Raw genomic sequence first — 15,391 nt, forward strand, 5'->3', positions numbered from 1 at the left:
AATTATAATGGTTGATATATGTTATTATAATTTTATTTTATCGCTTTTGACAATAATTTTGCAGACTGTCAATTTTGCCAAAATTTTTAATAAAATGTTCCTTTCTCTCATTTCGTTTCGTTTACAGCCTTTTCAACCAAGGTATGTAGCATACAATATCCCCGAAAAGGTTGAGATCGTTCGTGCACGTCGTCCAAGATACTACTATTTTAAGGCCAATTCCCCTCACGCTCAAGATTATTCACAGCGTAGAATTGATGAAGATTATGCTCCATTTACTGATACTAAGGGATTTCCTAGGCATTCTAAAAGATTATTTAAATATCCAAGGGCAAATGCACCTGAATTTGATTATTCTCAGCGCCGCATTGATGACGATTATTCACCATTTACTGATACCAAAGGATTCTCTGGAAGTCTCATCCGTTCTCGAAGAGCTGCCCGCAGAAATGAACCAGAATTTGACTACTCACAACGCCGTATTGACGACTCTGACTCTCCTTTCACTGATACAAAAGGACCATCTGGAAGCTTGATTCGTTCTCAAAGAGCTGCTCACAGAAACGAAGCCGAATTTGATTACTCCCAGCGTAGAATCGATGATTCTTACTCAGGATTTACGGACACAAAGGGATATTCTGGAAGCCGTCATCGTTCTGTCTGAGTGTCCTAATATTCATCATTTCTCTGATTAAATCGAGAAAAAAAGTAAATGTTTCATCTTCTCTTATATTTATCATTAAAATCAAGCTGCACACAATTAAAGAACATAAAAATTTCATAAATATCAAATAATAATTTTCAATTTAATAACATAACTATAAAAAAACTTTATTAAATTAGATAAGCTTTTTGTTTTAGATTTATTTCCGGATTAAATAAGAATTATAATAAATTATTTTTGTTGCTTACTCTTTTGGATCTCAACTACCTTTTTAGCTTGAATAGTCCAAAATATTGGATCTCTTGTTTCAATTGAAACTTCTGGAGCGGCGACTTCATTGCTGGAAGATATGAATTCGCCCATTGTGAGTGTTCCCCAGTCAAGATTCCACCTGAAACCTTCTGTTTTAAGACATACTGGTTTCAGAAGTGGAATGAGACCACAAACATGTGTTGTACAGATTTGGGGTGTAAGTATTTTTGTCTTTCCTGGAAATACCCAATGTGAGAAGTTACTATCATCAGCTAAGATAATGTTCATGTCTGGTCTAGCTAGAGCTGCGTGAATCATTGCAGCTGTCTGATCGAATCTTCCGCCAAAAGCGCCCAATAGTAATATAGTATTCTTGTATTTCATGTCTGAAAGAAGATTAATTGCTTTTTCTGCATCCGTAACCTGTGAATTATTAATCTTTACAATTTGGCTTCCTGTTGATTCAAATTCATGCTGTACCTCTGGTCTAATTGATTGTAAATCACCAACAATTACATCTGGAGAAAGGAATTTCTTTTCTTTTTTGCCAACAAAATAATCTAAAACTCTATTACTGCCCCCATCAACGCAAACACGTATATTCGCGTTTTTCCAGACGCTATCAAAGTATTTCGGAAGTGAGTTATTTAAAGCAACGGCTGCAAATGGTAGTCCTTGCTCCAATGGATTGGAAACGATCATTATTTTGAGCCAAATCCTTATTTCAAAATTTTGATTGGAAGATTTTAAAATCTTCGAAATATTCTGATAATTATTCTCTGTATATTTTTAATGAGTTTTCCAAAAAGAACCTATTTTATAAATTGTGCGTATGTTATCAAATTTTGAAATAAAATTTGAGAAGATTGCGGATTAAATTTTAAATAAAATCATAAATGCCAATTAATATTTCCTAACCCTAAGGTATACTTTAATTGTGTTTTTGGATATACAGCAACATGGAAATTAAGCGTCAAACAATATTTTATGAAATTAATTAATGAGAATTAGAGATTATAATAGTTTTTCCTGGTATCAACTACAGGTGATAGTTTTACATTTTGTATTTTGACTATATCTATTGTTTATATGCAGGTTCTCAATGGATTTGGCATTGAGAAACATTATATTAATAAAATATGGGTATAATTACATTTAAATTCAGAGTATGTCACTACTGTTCAATTAATAGAAAAATTTTATTACAACACATTGTGTTTTTATATCATAATACCAAAGTTAGTGATAAATGTCTTATTTTTGTCATATTATGGTTCAAAATTTAGAAGTTTAGTGTACTTATAGCATTACATTATGCTCAATATGTCTTAATAACTACACGAATGAATTACACACTAAAATGTAAGGGATTAGTGGTTTTGAATCCTTTATAAAGAAGGTGATGGCTCCTAAAGCTTTTGTACTGGTTATATGAAATTGGGTTAATTCAAGCTTATAGCAAACAATGTATTTATAAAAATTATTCAGTTTCGAATTAAATATTATAAATATAATGAGCAAAGATTGTAGTTGCTTAAATTTTATCGATTTATTTCGATTTAATAGAACTCAATGGAAAAGTAACAGATCTAAAAAATTCAAAATTAATTATTTAAAAATATGATGTAATTAATGACGAAGTAAGTGCTGAAATATGAGGCATAGTATATAACTATAAAGTATGTTAATACTCTTGAAAGCAATAAAAATTCATCTTGAATTTTGAAATAAATGTAGAAACTTTTGTGGCTGTGAAACCGTATATGAGCATTATTTGTAATCATTTGAGTAGAATAGAGTAATTCTTTATCTGATTGTAAATTATGTTAAAGCTGTCCTTATGAACCCAAAAAGAGAATGCATGGATTACTCGAGTTGATCGATCAAAGGTATCTTTATCTTATGGAAAATTGAAAGTTTTTGACAGCGAAGCAAATGTCTAATCGATAAGGCTATGAATTTCTAAGCATTTTTCCTGATCGAATGATTTAAATTTGGTTTAGTATCGTTTGTAAGTAGTATTCTAGGTCTATTTTCTAAAGTTATTTATTGAGTGAAGATTTTTCTGTTAGAAATGATGAATATGAAACTTTAAATAAAATTTTCATACGTGTACATAGTTGAATAATATTTTTCGTGTAGTAAAATCTTTCGGATAATTGTTTATGATTTTGAGACAAAAAATTGTAACATCCTTTTATTATGTAAATAAGAAATTTGAAATCTCTGTATGTTAAAGTGGGCCATGTGTACGATGCGATTTTTCTATAAAGAACTTAAAATATGTAAAGTATTCAAAAATCGACGATTTTTGTAATTTTCATCTGAAAGTTGGCGCCAATTTTAATTGAAAGCCTGCATGTCTGCGAGTAATTTTTTATGGAAGATTTTTTTGATTTTCTCAATTTTTGCATGATTGTAAAATAACCGCAAAAAATTTGAAAAATCGAAAAATGCAAAACAATAATGGTCCCAAGAAATTCATGGGCCTTGGCGGAAATATGTTTTCGAGATCTATGGTACAACCATGGGGAAATATGCAACCTCCACAGTATGCTCCAATGCCGATGTACGGAGGATCAATGATCATTGATAATTCCGAACAACAAAAATCACTTCCTGATATATACACGACCTGCCCAGAACTTAAGAAGTTCCAAATGCCAATTTTAATAGCACAACCCACACCCAACGAGTTCAATTTACCACCTCGTCAAATTCCGATGGCTATGCCTCCACCACCACCGATGGCTGCACCACCGCCAGTCTGGAGGCCACCACACATTCATACTCCCCGTCCACCGCCACAAGTCTATATGAAATTTGATCCTAATGCACCAATTATTAGACCGTATGTACTTTTTTATCTGGAAGCTGAATTTTATTAGAAAATTCGGTTTTCAGATATTTTTTTGAATAATTACTAACACACAGACAAGAATTAGGTTTTATTCCAGCTAGTGAATGGAATTCTCAAACTTACTCTTTGATGGATCTTCGCCAAATCTTCTTTACTCGCCGCAATGGCATAGGTAGAGTCTTCCCAATCAAGCTATATCACGCTCTTCTCATTACAAAGGCGTTCCCTGACGCCTACTGGTATACAGGTGTGATGTGGATTACGAAAACAGTCATGAAAGTAAATGCTCAAATTTTGGCAACACTCCTCGGAATTCACGCTGTTCAAGGCGGACTGTTCCACAAACAAGGAAACTTTTCTCGCCATAACTTCACACAGATTATGATTCAGAACTCACCGGAATTTGAAGCAATTCCGGAATGTCAAGACGTTGATGACTTCTCAATTCGACTCTTTACCGACTCAAGAAACCGATTCACTCGTGATACGCCATTTGAGCTGGACCAGGATACTATTTTCATGGCTGGCGATTAATTTTGTTGTTGTTTATATATTATTTCAAAAATCCTCACACCAAATTTCGTTTTATGGGAAATTACCTTGAAAGGAAGATCTGTTGTAAATTTTAATGTCTAACTCAAATACACTTTTTCCCCGCCAAATTTTATTGTTTTTCGGATATCCGATCCGTCTATTTATTTAGTAAGAATACCAATTCTCTTGCTGTATTGTGAGTGAATCTGTGAATTTCGTATCGAATAAAATGCTCAATACGATTTCAATTTTCCTAAGGGGCGATTTTCATGAAATTAAGTTAAAAAATAAAATAATTTGTGCTCGTGGAAGGCATTCTGATTGTTGTCAAGCGATATTTCCAATGACAGATTTGTCGTTATTTTTCATTTGCTACGAATGCGATATTGAGAAGAAATATTGGATGGCCATGATATGCTCTTGGTGTTTATTGAATTACTTTTTCAAATTAAAATAACTAGATTCAAGGAATTTTCCATTTCCACCGTTTTCACAAATTTGTGTTGTGCATAACTGTTAAAGTTGATTCTAGCTCTAAATTTAAGTCCGTTATTGATTTTTTCATAAATTCAGATGGAATGTTGAACAATAAATCATTTTGTCATTTGGTCATTAAAATTGAATACTATATGTAGATGTGCATTCATTTTTGATCTCCATTATGATGATCTTAAAATTAATTTTCAATTCATCGAATTTTTAACTAAATTTGATTGATTTCATCTCGGCTCATTGGAAACAGCTTAGATTTCTTTGTCTCGAATTCCAAAAAAAAATTAAATTTCATTTTTTGATCTGAAAAATTATAAAAAAGTTTTCAAAATTGAAAAAGCATTAAATTTTTAGAGTTTTCAAAAAGAAATCATAAGAATTTAAATCTAAAAATGTGTTGTATATTACATTAATAGATGAATAATGAGAAATAAGCCAATTATGCTGAAATAATTTTTCAATCACTATGCATCCATTCAGCATTTCCACAAAAAATAGGTATAAAATCATATGCCTGTTTTATATCTTGATTCCCGAAATGTTAGATTTCAACATCGGCCGTTAGAATTCAAAATTTTTCTCTCTAAAAAAACGATTTCCTCAACCCCTTTCGGCTTAACAGACGATCCAGACGTCACGTTACCCGGAGAGGGAAACTTTTCTAATCGGGGCATAACAGATTTTAGCAAAATTAACCAGCTTTCTACTTTTAAAAGACTGAATTTTTCACGGAACCCGATCACATCCTTGAAAACATTACCAATCTTACCAATACTAACAGATCTATGCCTCGATGAAACATATATCCAATCATTTATTGATGCCAAGCCGCAGCCAAAATTAACATCCATATCATTATTGAAAACTCCTCTTAATCAATATAAATTTTTGCAATTAATGTGCGTTATAGTTTTTGGTGATAGCATTAGCGAAGTGAATGGACAAATATTAGAAGAAGTCACAATTAATACAGGAAAAGAATTGCGCCCACGCGTTCAAGATTATCTCAAAAATGGTTGGATAATCTATTCTTACTGTCCATTATGCATTGTAAACACAAAAACTAATCAGACGATTAATTTGACTTCTCAAGAACTTAAATCCAATGCATTAGCATCATCAAACCAGAATTCACTTCCTCCTATACCTGATCTAGTCGAATTCCCTCCTTTTAAGTTCCCAACAAAATCTGAAATCATATCAGAGTCAAACTCAGGTTATTCACAACTACAGTCCGGAGAATCAGATAACAACAGATATAAAAACCAAATTATAAGTCGATCTATTGAAAGTACTCATAAAAAGAAACGACACAGAAAGAAACACACGCACCTCTGGAGCGTCTCAAATACAATGGACAATACTTCAGAGAGTGATTCAAGCACCATGATTGTCGATACAATTGTTATTTCAAGCGGAGATAGCAGTCCAAATTCTGAAATATTTGTAAACCAAGCAAATACTACGTCAAATACAAGACAATCTATACCACAAAACAATGCGCATACTATTTCTGGGATTTACGATCAACAAGATAAAAAATTTTATTCAACTGGAAACTACATAGCTCCTCCTGTTAAACTGATGCAAGGCTCAGATGTCCCTAATACTCTCCAAGGTTATACTAAAAACCCAGTCCTGGTTAATGAAGGAACATCTCCATTACATCCCTCAATTAAACAATCTCTTAAAACGAATACGAACTACGTTGCTCCCCCTCTCAGCCAAAACTATTTACAGCGTCTACCACCACTTTCTCAGTGGACGTTAGATCATCCATCAGATTTTAAGGACGAAAAGCAGACAAGCAACAGCCAGGATACTCCAAATGCACCACAAATCAATAATCCCGAAAATGTTGCTTCAAAGAAGTCCAAGAAAAAGAAGAAAAAATCGAAAAAGAGATCAAAAATTTCAATTCATAGTATTTCTAAGAAAGATCCACCACAACTCCCAATTCATGTATCACTTGACTTCGATCCTTCATCAAGTATGCACTTATCAGAAGGAATGCCTGCAACTCCTTCAGCTCTTAAAACTATTTCACCTTTAGTTACTCCACGAGCTCCAGAAATACAACAGGTATTTCCTCCTCAGTCTCCAACTCCTGAACAGAAGCCGAAAACACCGAAGAAGGCAAGAAAAAGCCATAAAAAGAAGAAATCCAAAAAATCTTCAAAGCAAAAGTCATCTAAATCCGGCCATTCATCGAAATCCGAAAAGTCAGAGAAGTCAGATAAATCAAATCCTGTACCGAAACCAGAAAAACCAGCGAAATCATCAAAATCTTCAAAATCAGATATCAAAGAATCCGATGAAGAAGAATCTTATGCAGGCGAAGAGTCCCAATATGAGTCGTACAATTCTAAAAAGGCTAGTGAGAACGAGGAACTATCACAATCTATCTTAGATTTCGGAACAATTAAAATTGAACCCGCTACATCAACTGAAGAAGAGAAAACTCCTAAGCAAAAGAAGAAGAGGAAATCCGTATCAAGCGAACCAGACCTTCCTGATACTCCTGTTCTTGATTCTCCTCGTAAAAAGAAGAAGAAATTCCTCAGAAAACCAAAAACTTTGGTCGGAGGAAAAAGAGCCAAAGTCAAAGCCGCCGGACACACGGAAGTCTTCGAAACAGATGACGACGGATACGATGACGATGATCCTCCTGTCTTTAAGAAAGTCAACTTCTTCGATTTGCTTGGCGTTGACCCTGACAGTGGAGATGAATATTTATCACAAGATGAAAGCTCCCACAAAGAGGAAGAAGAGATCAAAGGACCAGATGACTTGATTGCAGAATTGAGGGCTGAAGGGAGAACAATGTTCTACCAAATGAGAACTGTGGAAACAAGTACTCTTGAAGAAATGGAGAAATTCGTTTCAAGTTATGTAAGATCTGAACTAAAGAAGATGGAATAAGCATTGACTACATCCGTCATATATTACTTTCTATATATATTAAATGTTTTGTTATTTATTCTAATTTATATTTTTTTTTATTTCAATTATGACTGATGACTACAAAATTCTTTCATTCTATTTCCAGGCACTTAAAGCAATTCTTCCATTAAATGAATATTATAACAAATAAATTAGTTAATTGTATTTCAAAATTAAAGTACTATTAATTATACATTTGGTTATTATATAAGTTTTACTATAAAATTAATAATTCCTGCTTGATAAGCATATATCATGTCAGTTCTATCACAGTTTGACTAATTTTAATAAAATCAGTGATTAATCAATATATTTTTAAAAGAATTATCATACACATATATATCCCATATCATCACTAATTCTCTTTTCGATTCACAAAAAAAATTTGAAATTTGAAAAAGCAATTTAGAGGCTAAATGAATGAGCAATCAAATAATAATAGTATACAAATTTATAGAGTTACAATATAAGAGTTAAAAATGCCAGATTGATTTCAAATTGAACTCTTGTCTTGTTCCTTAAAGCCTTATTTATTTAAAAATAGACTCCTCTATAGTCAATTAACTTTTAGTTAGAACCATCATGATAATTACCTGAACCTTTATCGAGAAACCATTGAAAATAGAAAAAGTGCTAAACGGTAGAGTACCAAACTAATTAAGGGTTTCGTTTTGCTAAAATTGTCACTTTTATAGCATATTTGTTTTTGGATGTTTTGCGAAACCAAAAAAAACTATGATATACAATGTGTGTGTAAAGAAAATACTTTATTTACTAGTTAAAAAATCATTTGGTATTGATCAAGTTATTTTTTCTGGATAAGATATTATATGGATAATTGGATAGAAAATACAATTATATAATCTTGTACCTGGTTTAATTAAGCTAATTGTCATCAGAAACTTGTAATTTTTATGAATTTCAGATTTTCTTTTCATTACTGCTTTTCTTAATAGGTCAAGTTCTTATTTACGTTATAAAGTATGATATTTACAAATATCAAGTTATCGTGTTTTTTGAGAAATTATGAGAAACAAACAAAAATGAAAAAGATAGGAATAGCAATGAATAGTGATGTGGGTATAGAAAATGTAAGAGATATGAATGCAAAGCAATCAGTATTTAGGACATTGACCATAGATTTCGAAAAAAAATGCTGCATATTGAGCGAAAACTATGATTATATTATAAGGCTGTCATTTAAAGCATAATGAAACTATTCCCTTTTCATTTTAATCGAATAAGATAGTAAAGATTTTTGAATTAGCTAGAAACTGATGAGATGTTTTCACAAATCAGATTTTTAATCTCTATAATGCATAATTCACTCAATATCTCAATTTTGATATTGCGAGATATTTTTGCTATCGGTTTCGCAATTTTGACACAATAGCAAGAGGGTTCTATAAGCATTATTATCAACGTAGAATCTGAATATCATATCAGAAAATGTCGCAAATCTGACATTTACCCGACCAAATAGCAAAAATAATTGAATACTTTTCGCAAAAACTTTAAAAATCGATAAAAATATGAAATATAGATATTAAAGAGACTTTTTATATAATATTCATAAAGATTTTCCAAAAATATGATACCGCAAAATTAAAAAAGTGACGTCTTGAGTGGAGTCAAAGGTCGAAATTGCTAGCTAAATGTTTTTTTAGCGAAATTGCGTATTGTACGTTTTTTTCGCAAAACGAAACCCTTAAACTAATTGAGATATTATTTTCATAGAAGGCTATTACTGTAGAATACATTCCCAAATTCCAAATAAACTTTTATTTCAGAATTTATTTTTGTTGTTTTTATAGAGCAAACATTTTCGTTTAAAATCTTAAGTAGTTCCTTAAAATACATGCAATCCAATTCTAATTATTTCTCTCAAAGGTGCTGAATTCAATTATCCGCCATCAAAATTCATCACGATAATTATCTTCGTTATCTTATGGTTGACAAATATTTTTCTAATAAAAACTTTTTGAGATAATTGAAAGGGAAAAAATAAAACTGAAGCAATTTTTTATTAGAATCCCTAATCAATGGTTGATTACGTATTAAACTTTGATTGGGAAGGCTATAAAGTATATGGTTTAGCTTTTGCTATTGCATTAGTAGTTGTCTTTATCATATGGAGCATTTTAATCTCTAAAGTATTTGAGTGGCACCCTTTCTTGATTGCTCGTTATGAAATCGCTAATCGTATTCATAAAGAGCGCAATGCAGGGGTTACTACATTCCTATCTATACTTTGGTGGATTTTCTTCTCTTTACCGTTTTTAATTTCAATTGCTTGGGGCGTTATTACAGCTATTAAATTCAAACCCGTAACATTCGGTATTTCCATTGCTGCAGGTCTCCCAGCCTTACTTTTCCTCTTATACGGCTTCCAAAACTACAAAGCAAGTGGTTATAGATTATCCCCAGCCGTTCGTTACTCATTAGTTATCGCATTTATCTTATTGGCTGGCAGCTATGTTGCTGTTGTTTACACATTCAGCCCAAGAAACTGGATGGGTGAAGGATATCTTCTTTTGTGGCCACCACTTCTATTTTATGCTTTCGCTATTGTTAGATGCCGCAGGAAATTCAAATATATGGCACTCCCTCAGATCTATTCTTCAGAAGAAAAGAAGGTTGATTTCATCAAAGATTTAGAAGCTGATAAATTCGATGAATGGCTCTCAGGAAGAGGCTACATGACATGGCCATGGGCTGTTTTAATTTTCTTCGTCTCTTTAATCTTCAACGGTCTTTTCGTTTTCTTATGGCGACTCAAGAAAGTTGCTCAATATAAACAAGCTGCATTAGGCACAGGTGTTGCTTCCTTCATCATTGATTTCCTCATTTTGCTCTCAGAATTCACAGTAACGGATAATACAAGAACAATTCATCTTCTTTTCATCGGCTACATCATCAAAGTCATCATTGTTTCATTCTCCGACAAGTACTGGTACATCGGTCACGGCTTCCTCTTCTTAATCCTCGCAACTTACTACATTTGCCGTTTCATCAACTGGCTCTTGCTTCTTATCTCCAAGGCAATGCGCCACCACGTACCATCCGGCGACATGTCCAAGATTTCCAAGCCATGCCAGGATCTCCTTGGTAAGATGAACCCAGAATATAAGAAACCAAAGACATCAGAAGCAGTTCTTACACTCATCTCATTACTCCTTATCTGCGCTGGTGCTGGTTTCGAGCTTGGATTCTTCAAGACAGGCGATCTCAAGGAACTTCCATTTGGAATGTCCCAAAAGGATGGTTATATCGCTATAGTTATTTTCACCATCGTTCTTGGTTTAGCAATTGGTGGCCTTGTCTCTGTTAAAAAGGACAATTTCAAGTGCAAGTGGCCAATGTCTGTTGTTTTCATCGCTGGCATCATTCTCGGTGCTGTATTCTTCTACACATTCAACCCTCTCAAGGAACACAAGGATCTTCGTATCTTATTCTTCCTCGTTTACTACTATTTGATGGGAACAATTATGGTTGCATTCTGCTACATCGGAAATGACACGACTTTCAAAGGAAAGGGATGGGGATCATTACAAACAATCTCATTACTCTTCTACTGCCTTTGTTTGCTTGCAGATGCAGTATGTCTCGTCGCAATTCCATATGTTTACAAAGATGAAACAGTCGAATACCTTGGTCTCGTTATATTCCTTACACTTACCGCACTCTACTTGTTTGCAGGCTTCTGCTTCTCTTATTTGAAGGAAGAATGCTGGAATTGCACAGCTTTCTTACTTTTAATCTTCTACTTAATCGCTCTTGTTGGCCTTGCCTTCTCTGGTTACAAGGATGCCCTCGTAGGAACAATTCCTCTTGCAGCCGTTATATTAATTCTTTCCTGCTTCATCTTTGCCATTGCTTGGACAGCAAGAAAGGGCTGGAGATTCGATGTTGGTCCAACAGTCATTGTTTGCGTCGTTTCCGGCTTACTTACAATTCTTGCAATTGTTTGGTACGCTTACAAGAATGATCTCGATATGCTCTGCCTTGTTGTTGGTCTTGTTATGTCCACCTTGTTCTTCGCCGCCATCACTTACCATCTTATTCAGAAGAATGAGTACAAGGCAACATGGGGAGTCATCTTATCCTTCATTCTCATGATCATCTGCATCATTATTGATGTTGTCGGTGTTGCTTACACAACAAAGAACGCTTTCGCTGTCATTTCCGTCATATGCGCCATTTTGACACTTATTTCATATGTCGGAATTGGTGGTTTCGTACTTACAGCCAACTCCACAAACGCCATTACATACACAGACATCTTCTTACCAGTCAGAAGATTGTTCAACGGTGAGTTAACAAACATGGGCTTCATCAGGACATTCGCAATCATTGGTTTCGTTGCTCCATGGTTCTGGGGACTCATTGCTTGCTCATTCTTCAAGTGGTACTACTTCGGATCTCTCGGAACATCCGCTGCTTTCGCTGTCATGTTGTTCATGGCATTCGCATTGATGTACAATGTCGATTCAATGTCTTTTAATGCCATCGAGCACATGGAGTACAAGCCAATCGAATTCGCCGTCAACAAGGCCATTACAATCTCTGGTTGCGATGTCGATGAAGATTTGGTTGTTCCTAAAGATGAATCAACATACGAGAAATTCATGGCTTACGTCAAATCTCGTGTCCAACTTTTCAAGGACAGAAACGAGTTCGAAGCGGCTCTCAAGGCACAGTTGTACATCACATCAGAAATGCAGTTCTTGTCCGATCTCGAGAAGGCAAGGAAGTTTGTTGAAAAGAACCAACTCGATGTTCCATTCCTTCAGCAAACATATTTCAGCACTCAGGAAAAGAAGTTGATAATGAAGTTCATTGATGCTGTTGAAAACAACGATCGCGCACTTGAGAACAAGGAAGATGGCGATTATGATGAATACGTCCGTAAGCAAGAAAAGGCTCGTGCAAAGAAACTCATCAACTTCCTCAAGGAAGGAAAGACACAGCTCGGCGAATACGGTAAACTCATCAAAGAAGCAATGAGTGGAAACACTAAATACGCTGATCCAGTTTTCCATCCACTTAAACCAGTCGCAGAAACAAATGGAAGATGTCTCCAAAATGTCGAATGGAAGCGTGCTGAAGATGAGTTCAAGGAAGCACCAACAGGACATGTCAATGCAAATGACTTGTGCCAGGGCGCTTTAGGTGATTGCTACTTAGTTTCAGCTATGGCAGCAATCTGTGCAGCTCCACACGATGTCGTTGATATCTTCGAAGATCACACAAAGATTCAGAAGACAGGAGCAGCCTGCATCTCATTCTACTCAATGGGTAAGAGAGGTCACGTCATCGTTGATACACAACTTCCTTTCTCTACAAAGTCAGGAAAAGGAAAGTTCGTTCATCCACGTGATCCAGAGACAAACGGCTGGTGGTTCACATTGGTTGAGAAAGCCTACGCAAAGCAAAATGGCTCTTACTCAGCTATCGAAGGTGGTAACTCCCACTTGGCTCTCTATAGATTGGTTGGTGGTTGGCCAGAGATTTTCAATCTCGATTCACTCGAAATGAAGGAGAGAATCAACAACGGAACTCTCTGGAAGCGAATCTTGCAATGGCACCAGGACAAGGACTACATCTGCTGCGGTTCACATCCAGGCTCAGATACAACCAAATCCAAGACAAACATCGTCCAAGGCCACGCTTATTCAGTTCTCCAAGCTGTCGAAGTCAAAGGCTTCCAGTTGCTTCAACTCAGAAACCCATGGGGTGACTCAGAGTGGAATGGTGATTGGTCAGATAAGTCTCCATTATGGACAAAGCATCCAGATATCGCCAAGCAATTAGGACACACAGATGTCGATGATGGTATGTTCTGGATCACATTCAAGGACTTCTGCGCCAACTATTCAACACTTTATGTAACATTGCGTTTGAAGAACTGGCACACAGTTGAATTCTTCGGCAAGTTCAATCCAGGACCAACAGATGGTGCAAAGCCAGTCTCAACAGCTCCTCCAGCTGATAACGTGACACAATACACAGTCAAGTTCTCTAAGGGATGCAAGGTCAAAGTCATGTTCGAGAAAATCGGTCCAAACGTTCCAACATGGTTGTACGCTGTTTACAACAAAGGTGAAGCCGTCAAGAAGATCTTCAAGGGTATGCCATACTTCACAGAGGCTATCGCTCCTTCTTCACTTGTCGAGTCTTTCGAATTCGAAATTCCAGACTCACAGACACAGTATCCATGGACAATCTTCCCTGTCAGAAACAAAGCTGATAAACCACACGACTTCATGATGAAAGTCTTCGCAACAGAGCCAATCGAATCATCAGGAGAACTCAAGCCAAATGGCTCTGGTGGTGGAGCTGCAGGCGGTGCACAGGCAAGTGCTCCAGCAGCTGCAAAGGATAATGTTAAGCAATCTCATGGAAAGGATTCTTCTTCTGACGAATCTTTGTCTTCTGTCGATTCAAGTGACCAAGTACAAGAAGTTGAGAAGGCCGAAGAGAAGAAACAGAACAACGCAAGAGATGAAGACGCCAAGCCAAAGGTCGCTGAAAAGCCAAAGAAAGTTGAAGAGAAACCAAAGAAAGCTGAAGAAAAACCAAAGAAGAAGAAAGAAGGAAAGAAAGAAAAGAAAGACGAAAAGAAGAATGATTCTGATGAATATTACTCTTCCTATTACTATTCAGACTCTTATTACTAATATTCTGACAGTGAAACAAAAGGTTCAAAGAAGAAGAAATAAATTTTTTTGAATAAAAGATTTTTTTTGTTAAATTTAGCTTCAAACATGTAGATCTATGAATACAATTTGAGAATCTCTTTAATAATACTATAAACCCATTTTCCTAAGTAAAGTCTCCCTATCATTTTTCTGCCTCAATATTGAGCAACAATATGAATCATGACCAGTTATTGTTTGCAATATTGAAGGAAAATAAAGATCTACTAGAGCTGAAAATTTATAAAATGTGTTTGAATAAGAGACTTTACGAACGAGTTTATATAATATAATAATGGAAATTTATCAGATTATATTTAATTGTTTATCTGCGCCTGTAAAACTTCTTTTGCAAGAAAATAGTGGAAGTTTTTGATATTCTCGAAGAAATGTTATTCGGAGTTAATTTGATTTCTTCTTCACACGGACTCAAATCAATGAATTTTAAATTATTCAAAAATGATTTTGTTGCCATTTCTGATGTATATACATGTCCATCAGAAGAAAAATGATCGATATGGCATCTAATTAGATAAACATCTCCAGATGTATCAAATAAATATCCTCCTGTATTTGATAGGAAAACCGAATCTATTATATCAAATCTTTTTATTGGATTATCTGAATAACTATCTACAATAATATGCAACATTCCTATTCTTGAATCTTCTTGAGAGTTATTTATATAATTACATCTTTCTATTTTTCCTGGGCAATAAGTAAGATCAGAGATTGTCCAAACATCTGCTTTTAAATTATCAAAATTACAATACCCAACATTTATGGATTTAACGAAATTAATATAAAAGGAAGGACCTTTTCTTGCAATGCAATGCGTAATATTAGTTTTTGAAAGTATATTATATATGCGACACTAATCCAAAAAAATGCTATCGTCTTGCCTACATCTCCAAAAATTGAATGGTTTACATCGAGTTTTTTTAAATA

General features: G+C 34.7%; 6 protein-coding genes across 6 annotated transcripts; 5 read left to right on the forward strand and 1 right to left on the reverse strand.

Moving 5' to 3' along the window:
* Positions 1 to 51: 51 nt before the first annotated feature.
* TVAGG3_1006930 (uncharacterized protein) lies at positions 52 to 1,502 on the forward strand (the record flags this gene model as incomplete). The annotated part of the gene is made up of 1 exon (XM_001308634.2): positions 95 to 664. One exon carries the CDS (start codon positions 95 to 97, stop codon positions 662 to 664), a length of 570 nt encoding a protein of 189 aa, XP_001308635.1.
* Positions 896 to 1,618, reverse strand: TVAGG3_1006940 (thiamine pyrophosphokinase family; the record flags this gene model as incomplete). The annotated part of the gene is made up of 1 exon (XM_001308635.1): positions 896 to 1,618. The coding sequence occupies one exon, from the start codon at positions 1,616 to 1,618 to the stop codon at positions 896 to 898; it is 723 nt and encodes a 240-aa protein (XP_001308636.1).
* Positions 1,619 to 3,362: 1,744 nt separating this feature from the next.
* TVAGG3_1006950 (uncharacterized protein) lies at positions 3,363 to 3,804 on the forward strand (the record flags this gene model as incomplete). Its single annotated transcript, XM_001308636.1, has 1 exon — positions 3,370 to 3,804. One exon carries the CDS (start codon positions 3,370 to 3,372, stop codon positions 3,802 to 3,804), a length of 435 nt encoding a protein of 144 aa, XP_001308637.1.
* Positions 3,805 to 3,850: 46 nt separating this feature from the next.
* TVAGG3_1006960 (transcription-initiator DNA-binding domain ibd family) lies at positions 3,851 to 4,434 on the forward strand (the record flags this gene model as incomplete). Its single annotated transcript, XM_001308637.2, has 1 exon — positions 3,906 to 4,310. One exon carries the CDS (start codon positions 3,906 to 3,908, stop codon positions 4,308 to 4,310), a length of 405 nt encoding a protein of 134 aa, XP_001308638.1.
* A 952-nt stretch (positions 4,435 to 5,386) lies between these two features.
* Positions 5,387 to 7,837, forward strand: TVAGG3_1006970 (uncharacterized protein; the record flags this gene model as incomplete). Its single annotated transcript, XM_001308638.1, has 1 exon — positions 5,700 to 7,724. One exon carries the CDS (start codon positions 5,700 to 5,702, stop codon positions 7,722 to 7,724), a length of 2,025 nt encoding a protein of 674 aa, XP_001308639.1.
* A 1,934-nt stretch (positions 7,838 to 9,771) lies between these two features.
* TVAGG3_1006980 (calcium-dependent cysteine-type endopeptidase protein) lies at positions 9,772 to 14,543 on the forward strand (the record flags this gene model as incomplete). Its single annotated transcript, XM_001308639.1, has 1 exon — positions 9,788 to 14,425. One exon carries the CDS (start codon positions 9,788 to 9,790, stop codon positions 14,423 to 14,425), a length of 4,638 nt encoding a protein of 1,545 aa, XP_001308640.1.
* Positions 14,544 to 15,391: the final 848 nt, after the last annotated feature.

Source organism: Trichomonas vaginalis, chromosome I (assembly GCF_026262505.1).
Source record: "Trichomonas vaginalis G3 chromosome I, whole genome shotgun sequence".
Lineage (NCBI taxonomy): Eukaryota > Parabasalia > Trichomonadida > Trichomonadidae > Trichomonas > Trichomonas vaginalis.